This window comes from Molossus molossus, unplaced genomic scaffold, assembly GCF_014108415.1.
Source record: "Molossus molossus isolate mMolMol1 unplaced genomic scaffold, mMolMol1.p scaffold_m16_p_17, whole genome shotgun sequence".
NCBI lineage: Eukaryota > Metazoa > Chordata > Mammalia > Chiroptera > Molossidae > Molossus > Molossus molossus.
The window spans coordinates 24,719,229-24,740,397 of NW_023425352.1; the positions used below are offsets into that span (position 1 = coordinate 24,719,229).

The following is a 21,169-nucleotide window of genomic DNA, read 5'->3' on the forward strand; positions in this document are numbered from 1 at the left end:
ACAAAAATAGTCAAATGAAACAACAGAAACAAAACAAAAGAAAACAAAGAACAGGCTTAATATGGACCATGCAATCAAGTGAGTTCTTTCAGGACACTGACTTTAGCACTTCTTTTTTTTTATCCTCACCGAGGACATTTTTCCATTTTTTGTTCAGAAAGAGTGGGAGGGAGAGAGAGGAAGAGAGAGAGAGAAACATCGACGTGAAAAGGACACATCGAGTGGCTGCCACCCGCACGACCCAACCAGGGTCAGGGTCAAACTGTAAGGAAGGTACCTGCCCTTAGTGGAAACCGAACCCGGGTCTCTCCGGACTGCAGGCCAACGCTCTAACCGCTGAGCCAAACCGGTTGGGGGACACTTCTTAATTTAGGGTTAAGCTACAGTCTTCATATGGGTCTCATGTCATTTTGTGTATGACCCCCACTTAATCTTTCCATCAGAAAGCACTTATTAGAATTTCCACAAATGACAAAACCACTTAAGTAAGTTCGTGCTTTCTAATGAGGCCCTCTTCTTTTCTCCCAAACATAGGGTCTTTTTTCTCCCTCAGTTGTCTACTCTGACATGTAGAAAAGGAGAGAAAGGTAGGTGTGTCTGTCTTTTGGGGAACTGTGGGATCTTCCATTTAAACTTGTGTGTTTTGCTTTCTTGGCCTGTTTATATAAATATAAGAGACCAGAAGCCAGTAAAAATAAAAATCATGAAGTTATCCATGAAACATGCAGAAGCAGCCTCCTTGAATGATAAACAAGCTCAGCTGCAGGAAGATCTGTGGTCTGATATTCATTACCGAAAAACTTCCATTGGATGGACAGTTTGTCCGGATGAGTTAATTAATTTTAAGAGCTCTCTGTCCTCTTAGAAATATACCATTCCAGATTGGCTGAAAACATGTTTACTTTGAACATTCATCAGTAATTCTGGGTCAGCCACCCCACAGCTTGGTTTGCTTTGGTGCCAGCTGCATGTGGCAGAAAAGTTAATTAGATGTCTCTTGTGTTAAAAGGGGGAAAGTCATGTGGGGAAACAGGACTCTTGCAGAGAGAAGGGAGTGTGGAATTTCCAGTTCTCAGAATTAGGAAGCCATGAGCACAGAAACTAGTTCATATGAATCCGTATGGAAATCAGGGGCTTTTTGCAAGGATGGCTTCTCATCTCTGCAAATGAATTTCCATTTCGATATTCTAAAAATATTTAAACAAATTATTCCACGTGTCCAAAGGCTCTTCTTAAAATCCCAGATTTATCCTTGCTTTCCAAGTCCTGTTTGAGTCCTACCTTACTCCCAAACTTTCTTGTATTGCAATGGCTTTATTAAGCTTTCTCTTGTGTGAAGTTCTAAAGCACTAGGAGATAATAACTGTACTCTTTTCCTATGCATTATACTATTTTGCTGGCATTTCAAGTGTATTTAATAGGTCTCAATTAGACTTAGATGAGTAAGTTACCTTGTGAGTGGATAGAACAAGTGACAGCCTTTTAAATGGTTTTATAAAAAATTTCCTTTTTCTCTACCTGCTCCCCAAACTTGAAAAAACTGATTAGCATTATTTAGGTAAAATTTGCCATTTTTTACCACATGATCTCACTTATTTGTGGAATATAATGAACAAGGTGGGCTGATGAATGAAATAGACCCAGAGACATAGAAAGGAATATGGTTCAGACTGACAAACCTTAGCATAGGGGGGCGAGGGGGATGGATGAGATGAACCAAAGAACTTATATGCATGTATGCATAACCAGTGGACATAACAATGCTGGAGGTTTGGGGGCAGCGGGTGGGATGGGGAGGAGGGAGAGAAACATCGATGTGAAAGGGACACATCGAGTGGCTGCCACCCGCACGACCCAACTAGGGCCGGGGACAAACTGCTACCGAGGTACATGCCCTTAGCGGGAACCGAACCCGGGTCTCTTGGACCACAGGCTGAAGCTCCAACCGCTGAGCCAAACCGGCCAGGGCTAAAACATTTTTTAAAACGTTTCTTCTTGCCCTCCACACTCCCCCAGGAACTACTGATCCATTTTCTCTCACTATAGTTTCACACTTTCTAGACTTTATTTAAATGAAATTATGCAGTAGATAGCCTTTTATGAAAGACTTCTTTTACTTAATGTAACACTTTGAAAATTCATCAGTGCTGTTGTTGCATGTATCAGTATTTTGTTCCCTTCTATTGTTAGTTATTTTAATCGAATGGATATACTACAATATTCTTATCCATTTATCACCTGATGGAAATTTGGGTTCTTTCCAGTTTGGTGCTATTATGAATAAAACTGCTATGAAAATTATTATCTCTATGTGGACATGTTTTCATTTCTTTGAGATAAATATCTGGGAGTTTAATTGCAGGATTGTGTGGTAAGTGTATGTTTAACTTTTTAAGAAATTGTCAAACTGTTCCCCAAAATGATTGGACTATTTTGCATTCCCCCTGCCAGTTTATGAGAGTTCCAGTTATTCCACATCTTCATCAAAGCTTATGTTCAGTCTCTTTAATTTGAGCTATTTTAGTGAGTATGTAGTGGTATTTCATGGTTTTCATTTATATTCCTCTAATGAATAATGATATTGAGCATTGTTTCATGAGCTTATTTGCCATGTGTATTTTCTTTGGTGAATTCTTTACTTTTGAATTGGGGTTGTTTTATTAAGTTGTAAGAGTTTTTATATATTCTGGATAGAAGTCCTTTGTCAGATATTTGTTTTGTAACTATTTTCCCCTTGTATCTGGTTTTCCCTTTTATTTTCTTAAAGAGAGAGAGAGAGAGAGAGAGTGTGTGTGTGTGTGTGCGCGCGCGTGTTTAAGAGTCAAAGGGTAAAGGGGGTCAAAAGGTAAAAAAAAAAAAATAGTAAAAAAGTAAAAGAAAAATCTATGTATCCTTCATTTAGACAAGTTCAGCTATGCATCACCACTCAGGGTTCCACTTTTGCCTTGGGCACAAAACAAAGCTCAGTGCTAAATTTGCTGCTAAATCATAGCAAGCCAACTTTTCCTGACTTTCTGGTATGATTTATGTGCCTTGTGACAGCAGGGGCTGGATTATGTTTGTATTTATATTTTCCACATGTGTACTGCACCTGGTAATAATAGTAACATTTATTGAGTGCTTACTACATGATAGGCAGTGTGCTAAGCATTCAAAAGTTTTAATTTTCATGATATCCAATTTATCATTTAAAAAAATAATTTGTGCTATTTGTGTTTTAGGGTGTTTAAAATATATTTTTAAATTACCAGGATCTTCTTTCAATTAATATTATGCAGTTGCATGCATAGTGTAAGTATGGTATTTCTTTTTCTCATCTCTTATGCTATTGATATTACAATTTCATTTTAACATATGCTAGACACAAAATTCAGTGTTTCTATTTTTGCTTGAATCATTCACCTACCTCTTAGATTAATTAAAATAAGAAAAATATTTTGTTTTTTCTTTGTTCCTTTTCTGACACTCTTTTGTGTTTTTTTACATCCAGGTTTCTGACTATATCATATTCCTTCTGCCCAAAGACTTTCTTTAGCATTTTTTGTAAATCATCACCTGAGGACATTTTTCTGTTTATCTTCAGATAGAGTGGTTGGGGGAGGGGAGAGAGAGAGAAAGAGAAACATCGATGAGAGAGAGACAGATCAGTTGGTTGCCTCTTGCATGATCGCAACCAGGGCTGGGGACCAAACTACAACCAACGGACGCTCTAACTGCTGAGCTAAACCAACCAGGGCAGGGCTCTTTAGCGTTTCTTAAAGAGTAGGTATGCCGAGAATGAATTTGTTTGTTGAGAAAATATATATTTTTTATATTTGAAGGATATTTTTGCATAGTATAGAATTCTGGGTTGACTAGATTTTTTTTTTTAACACATTTAAGATGTCACTCCATTTTCTTCCATGGTTTCTGATGAGAAGTTTGCTGTAATTCTTATTCTTGTTCCTCTATAGGCAGAGTATCTTTTTTTTCACTCCCTGCTTTCAAGATTCTCTCTTTGTCTTTGGTTTTTAACATTTTGAGTTTGATATGCTTAGAGGTGTGTGTGAGTGTGTGTGTTTGGTTGTTGTCATTTATCCTGTTTAGTGTTATCTGAGTTTATTATCTCTGGTCATAGTTTGTTGTCTGTCACGAATTTTGGAAAAATCTTAGCCAATACAGGAATTGGCAAAAGTAGGTTTACAGTTGTTCATATGGAAAATAATAAGTAATAATACAAGAATAAATTATCTGTTTAGTGTACTCACAACCATAAACCTACCTTTGCCCACTCCTATATTTCTTTAGCCCTTTTGTTTTGTTCCTTTTCTTTGCCTTTATTGCCTTCTGGGATTCTAATTATACACATAATATACCATTTAATATTATTCTTCTGCTCTCGGGTTCTCTGTTCTGTTTTTTTTTTTTTAATTCTCTTATTTTTCTTTTTTCATCTCATTTAGGTACTCTCTATTTGACCTGTCTTCTCTTGCTTGCTTACATGGTTTCTGGTGTGTGTGTGTGTGTGTGTGTGTGTATAAATATGAACAATATAAATATATTTGTTCCCTCATACCTAAAATGTCTTTTTGCTCTACTTTCAAGATTTTATCTTCATCCTGTGAGTTTTAGAAATTTTATTATAATGTGCTTTGGTGTTGTATGGTTTTTTTCTTTTGGTTAATCCTCATCTGAAGATATTTTTCCATTGATTTAGATAGAGTGGAAGGGAGGGAAGGAGGAAGAAGAAGGGAGGAGGAGGGAGGGAGGGGAGGGAGTAAGGGAGAGGGAGAGAGAGGGGGGGAGAGAGAGAGAGAGAGAGATAAGAGACACTGATTGGTTGCCTCTGGCATGATCCCCAGGGCTGGGGATCGAACCCGCAACCCAGGTACCGTGCCCTTGACTGGCAATTGAACTCAAGACCCTTCGGTCGGAGGGCTGATGCTCTAACTGTTGAGCCAAACCGGTTAGAGTTGTGTTCTTCCTGTTGTGTTTTTTTTTTTTTTGTCTTGGAGTTCTCTGGGTTTATAGTTTTAATCTGTAGTCATGTGCCACTTAATGATGGGGACACATTCTGAGAAATGCATCATTAGGTGATTTTGTCTTTCTGCACACATCATAGAGTGCACTTACAAGAAGCTAGGTGGTATAGCCTACTATACACCTAGGTTATATGGTATTATTTAAGAAACATCCAAAACCTGTAGAAAATTTTTATATGAGTTTATTTGAGACAAACTGATGACATATGCCAGGGAGCAAGATTGCAAATGCTCTGAAGAATAACAGTTTTGTAGCTTCTTTTATGCATTTGAAATTAAGGAGGGAAATAAGGAAGATTACATAGAGATGGGAGAAAGCAAGGCAGAGATTTGGATTACAGTATTGTTAGCAATATTATGTGTTCTCTTGAGGGTGGTTATTCCAAAGATGTGTTAACCTAGATGCACAGAAACAATGGACAGGGCATGCTTAAGGCAAAGATGAACCTTTTACTAAAGAAGTTATATGCCTGCGGAATGACTTCCTACCATGACCTTCCCAGTTAGGAATTTATGATCAGATCACTCTGTGAGGTTACTTAAAGTCACTGGACTTGTCAAGTTTATTATAGTATCCATTTTTCATCCATGCTCGTCATTATAATTTTATGGAACCATTGCTGTATATGCTGTCTGTTGTTGAATGTGGTTATGTGGCATATGACTGTAATTTAGAAGTTTTGACCATTATTTTCTCAAGTACTTTTTCCTTTTCTTCTCTCATTCCTTTTGGCACTAATTACTCATGTTTATGCTTTATTGTCTGATATTCAGTGGTGCTCTTTTAAAAAATATTTTTTTCCTCTCCTTATTTGTCATTTTGGATAGTTTCTATTGCTATGTCTTTAATTCCATTAATCTCTTTTTGTGCAGTGTCTAAATTACTGCTAATCCAATCTAGTATACTTTCATTTCAGTTATTATATTTTTTTATTTCTAGAAATTCAGTTTGTTTGTTTTTTATTTCTAATTTTCACTCCTGTGCTTTCTTTTATCTTTTTTAACTCATAGAATATATTTGTAACTTTTTTTTCATATCTTTGGTTACAACTTCCATATTTATGTAATTTCTGTGTCTGTTTATATTTATTGATTTTTTTTTTCTCCCATTTATGGGTCATATTTTCTTCTTTGTATGCCTGGTAATTTTTTTGTAAGGAATTGAGTGACATGACTTGATTTTTTTTTTAAATCCTCATCTGAGAATACCTTTTCATTTATCTTCAGATAGAGTGGGAGAGAGAGGGAGGAAGGAAGGGAGGGAGGGAGGGGGACAGAGAGAGAGACAGAGAGAGAAACATCGATGTGAGAAACATTGATTGGTTGCCTCTTGCATGACCCCAACCAGGGCCGAGTACTAAATCACAACTGAGGTACATGCCCTTGACCAAAATCGAACCCACGACTCTTTGGTCCATGGGTTGACGCTCTAACCACTGAGCAAACCAGCCTGGGCTGTATGCCTGGTAAGTTTTAGTTGGATGTCAGACATTTTGAATTTTACATTATTGGATGCTGGATATTTTGATATTTCTTTAAATATTTTTATGTCTTTTTGGAGATGAAGTTAAATTCCTTGGAATCAGTTTGATTTTAAAGCTTTGTTAGTGTGATCAGAAACAGTCTTTGGTCTATGGCAAATTTGGCTTCTCTGTTGAGATAATACCTTTTTGAGACAGTACTATTAGACATCCATCCCCTTTTTATCCATGCCTTGTGTATTATGAGGTCTTTTTGGTCTGGCTGCTCAGAATATGAACATTCTTGTCCGGTGTAAACTGTGGTGATTGTTTCACTTACCCCTTCTGGTGGTTCTTTTTTTGCCGTTTTCTCACATATCACAGGTAATTTACTCAGTAATGTCAGGTGACTCCTCTGCAGATCTCTAGATCTCCTGCTCTTGGTGTAGCTCCTGCTTCTCCTGTTCTCTGTTCTGTAACTTCTAGTTGCCTTGGCCTCTCCTAACTCTGAACTCTGCCTCCTCAACTCAGCAAGACTGCTGAGTTCTATTTGGGTCCCCCCTCCCTGTACTATAGTCTGAATTTTTTCCAAGTAGTGAGGTAGGGCATCACAGGGCTCACCTTGTTTGTCTTTCCTTCCTCAGAGATCATTGTTCTGTGCTTTCTGTTTTCCTATGTCTGAAACCATTGTTTAATGTATATTGTTTCTCCTAAGTTATTTAAGGTAGGAGAGTTAATCTAATTTCTATTATTTTATCATGACTGGATGCTAAAATTTGTGATATGATTTTAAGTTTCCTAGAATGTCTCCCTGTCCCCAAATATCTTCCTTACTATATTCCAAGGTGCTTATAATTCTACCATTAAATGATTATTAATTTGGGTATTTTGGCATTTGAATATCCTATTAAGATGCAAAAGGACTCCATAGGAAAGGAAGCATAACAGCACAAGTAGCTCACTAAATACTTATGGGACGTCTGAAAGCATAGAAATATTATAGATAGAATTCTGGGTACCTGGTTTCATTCTGAGATCTACAAGTTTTATGTGAACCCTGGCCAAGTTATTTGACTTCATTTTATCATTTGTAAAATATAAGGAACGAGGAATAAGTGATTAGTTAGCTCTCTGGCTGAGTGTAGTAAGTCCATGTCTTACTCCTTAAGAAACTTAAATATAGCTGAAGAAGCACAACTAAATTTCATTAAAATTCTAGCAAATCATAAAGGGCAATGTAGTAGAATATTATCTATGCTAAGTACTCTGAGACTTCAGATATGTTAACCTAATAAATTAACATATAATGCCTTGAAGGGATAAAATAAAGCTTTGTGCAAAGATGGAAATCAAGGTGTTCCTTGAAGGATTCATACTTCTAAATAAGTCAAAGGGGTCAAAAGTAAGGGGAATAAGATATTTAGTTGATAGAAAATTGTCTAATGAGAGTTTAGTTTTCTGATACTGGATCAATTTCAGGGTGTTATCTGCAAAATTGAAAGTAATTATTCTTTTTTCTATATCAATAAGAAATGGTTAATAGTTAATAATGGTTATAACTCCTGTGGTTATTTTGAGATGATTATAATGTAATTAAAAATTTTTTTTTTAAGTTTGCAGATATTTTATAGTGTTTCTGAAACAAATCCCTGATCTAATATTTACCCCAAATAAAATTTACTAAATTTTTTCATTATTATTTATCCCCTTGACTTCTCCTTTGTTCCCTACCATGGTTAATGGCATAACTTTTTACCTTGTCTCTTGAGGAAAAATTTGTATTATTTTTTATTCTTTTCTGAGTCTAATCTCCCATATTCATTTGGCTATCAGGTATAATTATCCCTAATTTTGGAATCCTCTTTCTTGCCACTGCTTTGTTGCCAGCCCATCTTATCTCTCTCCTGGACTATAAATGACAGATGAATGGGTCTCTCTGCTTCCCACCTCTTCTACTATATTTCTCATATTGCTATGAAAACTATTCTCATGGTAGGTCACTTCTCTGATTCAGAGCCTCTTACATCTCTTCAGAGCCTGGAAGATAATGCTCAAACCATAAAGGCATTCACTCACACGTTTGCTCCAAGGTTGTTTCTCTAGCTTTCTTTCCACCCTACTGTACTGTAGTCTTAGTATTCTAATTATGGTATGTGGAAAAGGGAATATTTCAAACAGGAAGCAGAATTAGCAAAAGCATGAAAATATATAGTGTATTTGGAGTCTCCATCAGATAGACGTCTACTTATCCTTTAATAAAGATTTGGCTAAGAAGTCAACACTATTACACACTTCTTTTTTTTTTTATCTTCACCCAAGGACATTTTTCCATTTCTTGTTCGGATAGAGTGGGAGGGAGGGAGGGAGGGAGGGGGGAGAGAAAGAGAGAGAGAGAGAGAAAGAAACATCATTGAGTGGTTGCCACCCGCAGGACCCAACCACGGCGGGGGCACAAACTGTAACCGAGGTATGTGCCCTTAGCGGGAACCTAATCCGGGTCTCTCTGAACTGCGGGCCGACGCTCCAACTGCTGAACCAAACCAGCCAGAGCTACACACTTCTGAATTCATCCCCTTTTCCTATACAGATTATAAGTGCTTATTACATTGTTTTAGAATTATTTCTGTTCTTAATTGTTATTTTAGTAGGCTGTGAACTCGATGAGGATAGGGACCAACATTTATTAATTTCTGCATTCTTTAGTGTCCAGTATAGTGTGCTGAGCACATTGTAGGAGCTGATAAGTTTGTTTGAATTATCACCAGCATACATAACTAACACTCTATTGAAAGCCTTGGCCTTTCCAGGATTCCTAATTCTGTGGGTCCCCTGAGGCTGCCACTAGGAGGCTCCAAAGCCATCCACATGAGGAAATTTGGTTTGCTTCCAATTTAGGCAAGGAAATGATGATGCTTGACAAATCCTTATGAAAAGTTCATATGTCTAAACTTTAGTTTTAATTTCTTTAGAATTCTCCTTTTTTGGGATTGGTATATATATATATATATATATATATACACACACACACATATATATAATATGGACTTATAATATACCTAAATGATACATCCATTTTAGTCTTAGCCAGTCTACACATACAATGGGGAAAGTCAACTCTCAAAGAAGCTGTTAGTTTTTTCAGGCACAGAGTGAAGTCAAGTGCTATTGACTCTAATCCAGTGCTTAATTTTTTTCTCCTATTCATCAAAAAGCATATAAATAAGTGTAATTGTTCGCTCCTGTTCTTGCCTGTTATTTACTTAGTTCCAAAAGATTTGAACACATCAGATTCCAATAGAAATTGCCATCTAAAATTATTGCTGCTCCATTACCAGATATGCCAGACCATTGGCTTTAATTGGCATTCATGATTGCTGCTTTGGTGAAGTAAATTCTAAACCATTTCTTACAAGGTTATCTATTTAGAAGCTTCTTGATAATGTGATGACCCTAGAGCTTCTGAGTGGTGTTTACCGTTTGGATGTGATGAGGAAGAAAGGAGCCCATTGGTGCAGAGCTACCTTTAGCTCTTTATGCATCTCTGTTTTCTCTTTCCATATCTGAATTCTGTTTTTTCTTCATGCTGAGTTCATCTTCTATGAGGATCTCACCAGAATGTAACATTCTCTTTTTTTCTGACTTCAGACTAAATCTTAGAGTTGGAAGAAATTTAATTCATGTAGTCTGGTCTTCTACTTTGTGTGTGAATCCCACCAGCTATGGGTAAAAGTGGCCCAGATACACTGAGTAAACTAGCAAATATCTTGGTTTTGGTCAAGGCTGGTTGTGTAACTGTTCCTGTCTGATTCCAGTTGTAAGAACTAATCCTTTACTTCAAGTTTTGTATATACCTACTAACAGCTATTTATGATTACACAGCCCTTCCATGAGGCAAATTATTTAGCACTTTTATGAAGAATCAGTCAGTGCCAAAATATCTTTGTGGATAAAATTTCAGTAATTGCAAATGAAAGAAAAGAAGTAGATGTGATACATTCTGCTACTTTGTATAGGTTAGTATTAGATCCAGTCTGCAAGAACTCTCACTTAAAAATAGACTTCAAGTTGGTGGAGCATGAGTCATGGTGTACAGATGAAAAATCAGGTCTGTGGTCAATACTGTATGGACAGTCTTAGAAATATTTAGCAGATGAATGATTTATGCTGAGTTGTTGTGGGAAGTCTGTACTTCTGGGTTCAGCCTCCAGTTCAATTGTATTGCTTCTTTTCATGAACATTCTTGAGATGGAACAATGGTGTCTTCATCTGGGAATGATGTAAAACTGGAGAAATACTGCCCTGGCCGGTTTGGCTCAGCGGTTGGAGCATCGGCCTGCGGTACAGAGAGACCCGGTTCGGTTCCCGCTAGGGGCGCATGCCTCGGTTGCAGTTTGTCCCCGGCCCTGGTTGGTCGTGCGGGTGGCAGCCACTCGATGTGTCCCTTCACATTGATGTTTCTCTCTCTCTCTCTTCCTTTCTCTCCCTCCTGCTCTATCTGAACAAAAAGTGTCCTCGGGTGAGGATAAAAAAAAAAAAAAAAAAAAAACTGGAGAAATACTGCAGACCTCGAGGGAGCTGGACAGAGACTTGAATATTCATGGACATCTGCCAAATATCTATATATATATATTTGCATACATTTAATAGAAATGGATAAAAATACTTGCAGAGGCATATTCTGCCAGGGTGTCACATATTCTGCTGGGTGATGTGTGAAGAGCATCAGCAGTTGGGAGGCCAGGGTTCTAATCTTTGTTTAGTACAAAATACTGTGCAATCAAAATGCTGAGCGGTCAAAATGCTGAGCAATCAAAATGCTGAGTGAATCACTTTATCTCTGACTCCAGTTTCCTTATCTGTGAATGAGGGTGTTCTACTCCTTACTCATCCCTCTAGAGCAGGAGTCAGCAAAGTATATAGTCTTCAGGGCAAATCTTACCACCACCTGTTTTTATAAAGTTTTATTGGAACACAGCTGTGCCCATTTACATGTTGTTTGTGGCTACTTTTGCATTACAACAGCAGAGTTGAATAGTTGCATCAGGGGGTATATGGCCCACAAAACCTAAAATATTTACCTGATCATTATTATTATTATTATTATTATTATTAGTTAATTCTCACCCAAGTATATATATATATTTTTTCTATTGATTTTTAGAGAGAGTGGGAGGGAGGGAAGGAGAGAGAGATAAACAAACATTGATGTGAGAGAGACACACTGATTTATTGCCTTTCGTACAACCCTGACCAGGGCCAGGGATTGAACCTGCAACCCAGGTACGTACCCTTGACCAGAATTGATCCCAAGACCCTTTGGTTCATGGGCTGACACTCTAACCCCAGAGCCAAACTGGTCAGGCTTACTGTCTGATTGTTTATAGAAAAAGTCTGCTAACCCATGCTCTAGAGAACATTTTTAAAAATTGGGGATGAGGGGTTACAAACATTGACACTAGGAATGCTACTGTTATCTGATTGGTGGGGGCCAAGAATGTCAAATGTCCTGCAGGGCAGGACATAATGAATAACTGTTTTACCTGATTTTCCAGTAGCTCCCTTCTAAGGATTCCTTCCCTATTTTGATTCTAAAGAGATTAATTTTTGGAAGCTATATCAATTCTTTTAGAATACTAAGGCAACAATTTCCCCAAGTTAAATGAGTTAGGAATTTTTTAACCATTCCCCATAACCTGAAAAAGAGTAACCACTAAGAATCTAAATCAATTATTATGCTTATTGTGAAATGTTAGAAGCATTCCCTTTAAAGTCAGGGAGAAGCCAACAATGCCTCCAGCTCACCTTTGTTCTGGAGGTCCTAGGGGGCACAATAATAACAAGAATTGTGAAGGGTCTGAAGTTTTACCCTACTTACAAACTAGGAAGGTAGCCTGCTAGAGTTGCATGGATGCTGGCAGAAGATATGAAACTGCTGTGTCAGACACAAAACAGTTTATTTTTTACAGCAATATCTGTGGCCAGATTATTAGCCCATTTTAAACTGTTTTGCTGAGTCTCAGTTCTCGCAGGACAATAGGAAGAATGCTAAATGATACTTGCATATGCAATGGGTTGTATCACAGGAGGGGAACCCTGAGGGTAGGGAATCTGATTCTTTTATAATGAGAAGTAAACAGGCCTGCCCTTTATTCTGGAGGGAAATGCTGTCTATTATATTGGATACTAAGCATGCTTGCCCTTTGCTCTGGAGGGAAGTACTATCTCTATCTTCTAAAACTGTTCAACATACAAACATCTTTGAAAAGATTATCTAGGACAAAGGCAGCCAATGTCTCTGATTGTAAGATAAGCAGAAATGCAAGAGTCCTATGTCTTCCAACAAATAAGTAAATAAAATATATAAGAATTAAGAAGAAAGAAATATGTTTCTTTTTTAATTTTATTAAAACTTTTTTTTTTTGTTAATCCTCACCTGTGGATATTTTTTCATTGATTTTTAGATAGAGTGGAGGGAAGGAGGGAGGCAGGAAGAGAGAGAGAGAGAGAGAGAGAGGAGAGGAGAGGAGAGGAGAGGAGAAGAGAAGAGAAGAGAAGAGAAGAGAAGAGAAGAGAAGAGAAGAGAAGAGAAGAGAAGAGAAGAGAAGAGAAGAGAAGAGAAGAGAAAGAAAAAGAAGAGAGGAGAGAAGAGAGACATGCATGTGAGAGAGACACATTGATTGGTTGCCTCATCTAGGGATTGAACCTGCAACCCAGGTATGTGCCCTTGACTGGGAATCAAACCTGAGACCCTTTGATCCGAGGGTCAATGCTCTTAACTGCTGAGCCAAACCGTCCAGAGCTATGTGTGTGTGTGTTTTTTAAAAAAGAATAGTTTATTGATTTTTAGAGAGAGAGGAAGGGAGAAGAGAGGAACATCAGTATGAGAACACAACATGGAATGTCTGCTTCCTGCATACCTCCTACCAGGGACTGAGCCCATAACCCGGGCATGTGCCCTGATTGGAAATTGAATCAGCAATCTTTTTGTGCATGGAATGATGCCCAACCAACTGAGCTGCACTAGCCAGGGCAACAAATTTATTTCTTTTGTTTTTGTTTTTGTTAATCCTCACCTGAGGATCTTTTTTCCATTGATTTTTTAGAGACAGTGGAAAGGAAACAGGGAATGGGAGAGAGAGAGAAAGAGAAAAACATCAATGTGAGAAAGATACATTGATTGGTTGCTTCCCGCATGCAACCTGGTGGGGCCCAAGATGAACTTGCCAATGCTCTAACCACTTAGCAACACTGGCCAGGGAACAACTGTGTTTTCATTAGCAGATTTATAATTGTATACATAAGGAATTAATGAACATCTAGTCACAAATGGTTAGAAATAATGAGAGTTTGCCAAGATTGCTAAATTTAAGCTATATATAGCAAAATCAGGTGCATTTTTATAAACTATGGACAACAATTTAGAACATATTATTAAAATGATACCAGAAAAAACCATAGTATCTTTGAATAAATCTAAGAAATGTACCAAATTTTAATAGAAGTCACAATTAAAATTTATTGGAAACCATTAAAAAAGACCTAAATAGAAATGCATAATGTCATGAAAGGGAAGATTAAATATCTTGAAATTGTTTCCAAATTAATTTATAAATTCAGTGCAGTTCAAACTCCTATATGCTCTGTGTTTGTGCATGTGTGCTTGCATATGTGTGTTAACTCAATAGGCTGGTTATAAAATGTTATAAAAGTATAGAGCTGAGTGAGGGTACATGAGTGTGGGTGGGTATTCTTTGTACATTTCTCTATTTGAAACATTATATAATGAAAACAAAGTAAAAATGAAGGATTTTTTGTAAAAGTAATATACTGAATGCCTTGGAGATCCATGAGTCTGGAACCAAACCAGCCAGGGCTAAAATGTTTTCATTTTGATTTTTTAGAGAGAAAAGAGGGGAAAGAGAGATAGAAACATCAATGTGAGAGAGAGAACCATCTACTGGCTGCTTCCTGCATGCCCCCTACAGGCGATTGAGCCTGAAATTCGGACATGTGCCCTGACTGGGAATCAAACCCGGACCTCTTTGTCCATGGGAGAATGCTCAGTCCATTGAGCCACACTGGCTGGTCAATCTATTCATTTTCTTAATCATGTATCTGTTTGAATACAAGGCCTGTGCCTTTATCTATTATATTGCTGCACATAATGTCAGAGAAAGTACCTTACTCTGTACTTGGCAGGCTTTGATGACTATACTGAACTCGTTTTATTGCACCTGTGTCATCCAGCCTCATCTTGAATATTTCTAGGAACAGGAAACTTACTTCATCCTCAGGCATCTCTTTTCCTTATATGACAGCTTCTGTTGTCACAGTTTTCTCATGTGGAACTGTAAAGTGTGTTTTTTGGTTATTCCCATAATGTTTGACTTTTGAGATTTACATGTAATAAGTCGGTTATCTCTTCTATATGAATGCAAGTTTTCTTTTGTATTTTCTCTGTCAGGCTTAACATTCTCAATTTTTTCAGCTATTTAAAAAAATTGTTTGCCATCTTGGTACTTTTCTTTGGATGCTATCTAGACAATTAGTATCCTGCTGAGACTATTACAGATAGAAATAAATATAATACCACAAGTAGGATACTACTACGAAAATAATAGTTACCTGGAGTACTATGCAGCTGTAGAAAGAAAGATCTCTTATCCTTTGAGACGACATTGAGGGACCTGGAGATTATTATCCTAAGCAAAACAAGCAAAGCAGAGAAAGACAAGTATCAAATGATCTCACTTATTAGTGGAATATAATGAACATAACAGTCTGAGGAACAGGGTAGACCCAGAGACGTGGAAGTAGGGTACAGACTGACAACCCTCAGAAGAGGGGGAAGGGAAAGAGATAAACCACAGAACTTATATGCATGTACACATAACCAATGGACATGGACAACAAAGCTGGGGACGGGGCAGGGAGGATGGGGAGGAGGGTGTCAATGGGGTAAAAAAGGAGAAACATCTGTAACAAAAGTAAAATTAAAAAAAAATAGTTACTTTATACGGACCTCTTATTAGGTGGCATGTGTAGTGCTAAGTCTTTTATGTCTCTTTACAATAACAATAGATTACAAAATCGAGACTTATAGAGGTGCATTCATCAGTACCTTCTGCAACTAATAAGTAAACACCAAATTAGAATTTGAACTGAGATCTTCTCAACTTCAACTCTTCACTCTGCTGCCCTTGACTGGCATGGAATGGAGTGTGGCTGTGTTACCTCTTGTATTCTGGATGTTCTCATTCTATTAATTTAGAGTAAGATTGGATTAATCTTTTTGATAGCAATATCATATTTGGCAGCATATCAGTGGCTTATATTAAGCTTGTATTTAACTAAAATTTACAAATCTTAATAAGATCTTAAGTATTTGAGCTTCTGTCTGGTCTGGCCTTCCCATGCTATCTTATATAGTTAATTTTCAGTATAAATGCAGGACTTTGTGTTCATGTCTTTACCTACACGTTGGGTATCTCATCCTAAGTTTCTACATTGCCAAGATAATTATGAATTTTAAGCCTATCATTTATGATGCTAGCTCTTCCTCCAGATATATGACCATGTGCATCTTTGATAAGTATTCTTGCTTTGTGTTTATCTAGTCTTTGATACAATACCAAACAGATTAAAGATGAATTTTTAAAATCCATATAGAATATTCCCCCCCCCCCCCCCCCCCCCCGGCCAAACATTGTTAAAATGTATTTTTCGCCCTGGCCAGTTTGGCTAACGGTTGGAGGGTCAGCCTGCGGTCCAGAGAGACCCGGGTTTGGTTCCCGCTAAGGGCATATACCTTGGTTGTAGTTTGTCCCCAGCCCTGGTTGGATCGTGCAGGTGGCAGCTACTCCATGTGTTCCTTTCATGTCGATGTTTCTCTCTCTCTTCCCCTCCCACTCTATCTGAACAAAAAATGGAAAAATGTCCTCGGGTGAGGATAAAAACAAAACAAAAACAAAAAAAAACAAAAGAACAAACAAAAAATATATATTTTTCTAATGTCTAAGACATATGTTTGGCCATGCCCACGGTTTTTTTTTCTTAATATTATTAATATTAAGATAATATGGTGGTCACTTTATTTCAAGGTTCCGGTTAAATGATTTTGAAAATATCAGTTATAATTATTGCTTCCTTTACCTTCTGAGCAATAAATTTATTAGATAGGAAATAAAGAGTTTGGTAGGTGTTTTACTCTTTTAATTAGACTTCTACTAGAAGTTATCGGGATAATTGAAAATCCACTTTTTGTGGTATGCTACTGTAATAGTATAATTAAATTTTTCTTTTTAGTTCTTCATTTTTATTGTCTAATGTACTTTACTATTAAGTTCGTGAGCTTATATATAGGAATAAGTTTTGGAAAGATCACTGGACTTGGCTTTGAAAACTCCTGGGTTTGGGGACTGACCATGCTTTGTGAACTTGGGCAAGTCACTTCAGCTTTGTGGACCTCAGATTCCTCATATATACAGTAGGGATAATAATATTATTCCCTATCACTTAAGAATAAAAAAATATATTAGGATTTCAAAAATAGGTAACTGACTATTAGTGATTTATACAAATAGAGCCTTTATCTTATATAACAAGAAATCAAGAGATGGGCAGTTTAGAACAAGTATGATAGCTATGGTTGCTCAGTAAAGACTTAGGAACTTATGTTCCCTCCTTAGTGTGGAGTCCTTTGCCCTCTTGCTTCTTGACTTACTGCAATAAAATGGCTACTATACCTCCGGGCCTTGTGTCTGTATTTCAGTCATAAAGAATAGGAAGGACTAAAAAGCTGAAAGAAAAAACACACACCTGGTTTTCTCTTAGTGAGGTTTTATCTTTTAATTTGGCAAGGGAAGTACTCCTAGGGATGTCTGCCTGCTGCTTATTGGCCACAACAGTGTTATATGGCCACTCCTTGCTTCAAGGAAAGCTGGGAAGTTCTGCAGTAGTGGAAGGCAAAGGATAAGCGGGTGTATTTAGGGTTTGTATCAGCTAGTCAACAATATCTGCCACATACTTTCATAGGATTTTTGGAAGGATTCAATGATACAATTTAATTAAAAATTTAATAGAGTATAATTTAAATAAATGTAAACTATTATTCCTCTTGCCTTATGTTGCTGGTCTTAAAAACTAGAGTGTATCCTTGATCAAGTTTATTCTAATTTTGTATTCAAGCCTCAAAAAAATCTGAGATTAGTTACTTGAATGTTTATTGCCTACATTCTAGAAATTGGTATAAATATTAGGCATAAATATTGCATTATTTCCATCTAGCTTCTCTTTTTCCATGTGAGAATGAATGAGGACTACCCACATCTAGCTGATCTTTGTGCACCACATATCCTAATCGTCATTATCATGGGTTTTTATTTATATCTGGGCTTCTCTTATAGGGGTATATTCATGGATTTTAAGATTATTTGTCCACAACAGTGTTCTACCCTTTATGGCTACATGACCAATTTTTTCTTGTTAAATGTCATAGAATACTGCTTAAAGAACCACATCTTTCTACTGGTACCATCACACAGACATTTATTTTTTTTACCTTCTAAAGTCATTGGTGTTAACAGTGGCAGAGTGGTTATTTTTTAGCATTCTCTCCTGAAATCCTTTAGTTTGCTCTGTAACAAACTAAAGTTTCTAGCGTTGTCATCCAGATTGCTGTTGATAATATCATTTGTTTCCATAATTTTCAAAAGAATTCTATTTTAATTTATAAGTTATAAAACAAATAACTTTAGGGCCTGAAAGCTTCCTTGGTGATTGGGATGCATTCTAGATGAATGTTTGTTTTTGAGGAAGGCTGTTTTCTGGAGAATGCTTCTGCTTTGTGTGGAAATCATAATGTATAAAAAGTATAAAAGGCAGCCTATTACTAATGGGAAAATAACTGGAAAAGAGGAAGATCTGAAAGGTGACTCTAGCCCTACATTTGCTTTTTTTCGTGACTCACAAAATACTTCTAGATTTAAAGGTGATTACTGAGTCAGAATGTATATGAAAAAAGTAGCAGGAGAAATTCTGAGCAGCTAATCCACAGAATGGCAGCTCTGGTTTGAGCTAAGTAGGCTGGCTGGAAGATACATTTGAGTATAGGCCAAGGGTCCTGAATACATGTGCTGGAGCTATCACCTGGTCCAATGGCATGAGGTAGAGAAAATGACCTTTATAGTCACTAGTGTTCAGACAAAGCTGTATTATTTTTTCCCATGGATAATGCTAAAAGATGTTAAGAAAATGCCCCAGGAAGTAAATAAGTACTTAGGGTGAGTTTAGAAGGAAAATGGAGGAGTGAGAATCTTACATGAAGTTAGAGAGAAAGAGGAAATAAAAAAAATCTTCCAAGAATTTAGAAGTGATCAGAGAAACTTACAGGATGCATCATGAAGTTGGAAGACCCTCAGGTTAATTACTTCCAAATTTCTTCATTCTGATGAAAATGCTGGTAGTTTATAAATTGTCATTTTGGGGTAAAACAGGACTGTGATGTGTGAATGGATTTTTTTGTTTGTTCATTTATTTTTAATTTTTATTCTCTTTCCATTTGTGCTGCCTGCCTTTTTTTTCTTTTCTTTTTGTAGATATAGTTCGAAGTGATGTTGCCTTGGATAAACAGAAAGGCTGCAAGATTGCCCAGCACCCTGATGTTATGCTGGAGCTCCAACGGGAGAAGGCAGCTCAGATGCATCTGGTTCTTCTAAAGGAGCAATTCTCCAATACGTACAGTAATCTCATATTAACAGGTAAGGCTATCGGAGTTGGCTGAAATCTTAGAGCACCGTAGATTGATGGCCTCCATCAGTTAGCAGCTTGATTTTTGGGAGACACTAAAGTGAGATCCAGATGAGCCCACATCTGTCTGTCTTTACTCACTATATCCCTTTTTAAATTGTGATGACTCTTGTCTTCTTATAAAAAACATTTCTTGTAGTTTGCAGATGTACTTTGGCTTGAGGTTATGGGTGATTCAGCATGTGTGTTCTTAAAACACAGAACCAATGAAAACCTAATGAAGCCTTATAAAAATATGACTTTTTAGATGTGTGCCAGTAGATTTGAGAGAATTACTAAATTTGGTGTCTAAGAAGCGGCTATTTTCTTCTTTCTGTGTATGTCCTTTCTATGAACCCAGTGAATATAAAGATGAAATGTAAAAGAGATAATGATCCACAGGCAGAGCTGAGAATGTTCTGTTTGTGGTGGAGTTTGAAAATATCTGGGGAATTTTCTTTTCTTTTTAAGAGCAAAGAGGCTATGAGACAGCCATGCTCTCTTACATCCTTGGTTCTAGGAGGGAAGTGAATATATGTAAGAGCTCAAAGGAGAAACAACTATTTTGCAGGGTTGCCTGCAAACTTTGCTGGTAAAGCGCATGTGAGTTGCATGCCTTTGTCAAACTTGGGAAAAGATTCTAGTAACAGGCCCTGGCCTTGTAGCTCAGTTCGTTAGAGTGTCGTCCCGATACACCAAGGTTTCAGGTTCAGTCCCTGGTCAGGGCACATAAAAGAATCAACCAATGGATGCATAAATAGATGAAACAACAAATTGATGTTTCTGTCTCTCAAACAAAACAATCAATAAAAAAAATTCTAATAGCAGACTCTAGTGTGAGAATCATGAAGGACTTGAGATCAGCTTGAGATCAACTTGGGAGCAGTTCAAGTTACCTCCATTTTCTTTAGGGCATTCAAGGCAGACCTACATTATATTGATCCAAATAAAATTTAACAAATCAAAAGTGTGTATTTTCCCTTGTTCATGAATATTTAATAAATAAAAAGATGGACTGTCTGACAGGCTACGAACGTCTCACACTTCTTTTCGTAAAGTGCAAGTTAGGAAAATTTCAACTTTTTTTTGCAGGCTTTCTGGCATTTCACCAGTAATTGCTGAGTGGCAACCAAATTGTTTTGCTTTTTAAAACAGCACAAGTCTTTTAAAACTTTTTTGTACCTGGTGGAAAACTCAACAGCATGCATGAGATGAAAGCCAGATTTAAATGTGGCTTTGGTGAGCAAAGAAGAGGATTATGGATTTCATAAGTATAGGTCCTGGTTTTTTTTTTTGGTTTTTTTTTTTTTTTGCTCTTTGATAGGTCATTAAAGAGGGAAAACTTAAAAGTGATTTATTGCCAATGCATATATTTTCCTAAATTGGTTAGTGAAACTGTGTTTAGATGTTTGGGAAGAACATAGATTTCTCTCTAGATTTATTGTCTACCTCATATGTACAAATGTACATGTATTTAATGTTTTCCAGTTCCGTTATTGGAAATGAAATATTTTTATTCCATTCTTATTCTGATATTTTAAGCACATATTAGAGAGGTCAGACCCCATGTTCTTTAATGTGTCATTGAAAGGTTTAGGGTAATTCTAACCCTAAACTGTGGATCCAGAGTGTGGCTCAAAGGCATATTATCTTTGAAAACACAAGTGTTCTATTGAGTTCAATGGAATCTTTTCTAATTCTCAGTAACATAATCCATTTGGATGTTTATTCGCAGTTCAAACTGTTGGAATCAACATTGTCAACTTTTACCCTGACAACTTGCTTACTTTCCACTAAACAAACTTACCCTAGTGAAGAGCCTCTTTCCTGCTCTCACTTCTCCCAAGCTGCTTCAAAGACTCCTCAGGCATTTTCCACATTTTTTCACCCAAATGCTTGTGC

At 37.0% G+C, this 21,169-nt stretch overlaps 1 protein-coding gene across 3 annotated transcripts in view; it reads left to right on the plus strand.

Annotated features, from left to right (window-relative positions):
- HPSE2 (heparanase 2 (inactive)) overlaps positions 1-21,169 on the plus strand; it is a 667,750-nt gene that overhangs the window by 35,767 nt on the left and 610,814 nt on the right. For 2 of the 3 annotated variants that reach the window (XM_036265132.1, XM_036265133.1), the window contains exon 3: positions 19,078-19,239. The exons of the other annotated variant lie outside the window; for it this stretch is intronic. In XM_036265132.1, coding sequence (XP_036121025.1) covers positions 19,078-19,239 — 162 coding nt within the window. The remainder of the gene's footprint in view (positions 1-19,077; positions 19,240-21,169) is intronic. 3 annotated transcript variants of the gene reach the window in all.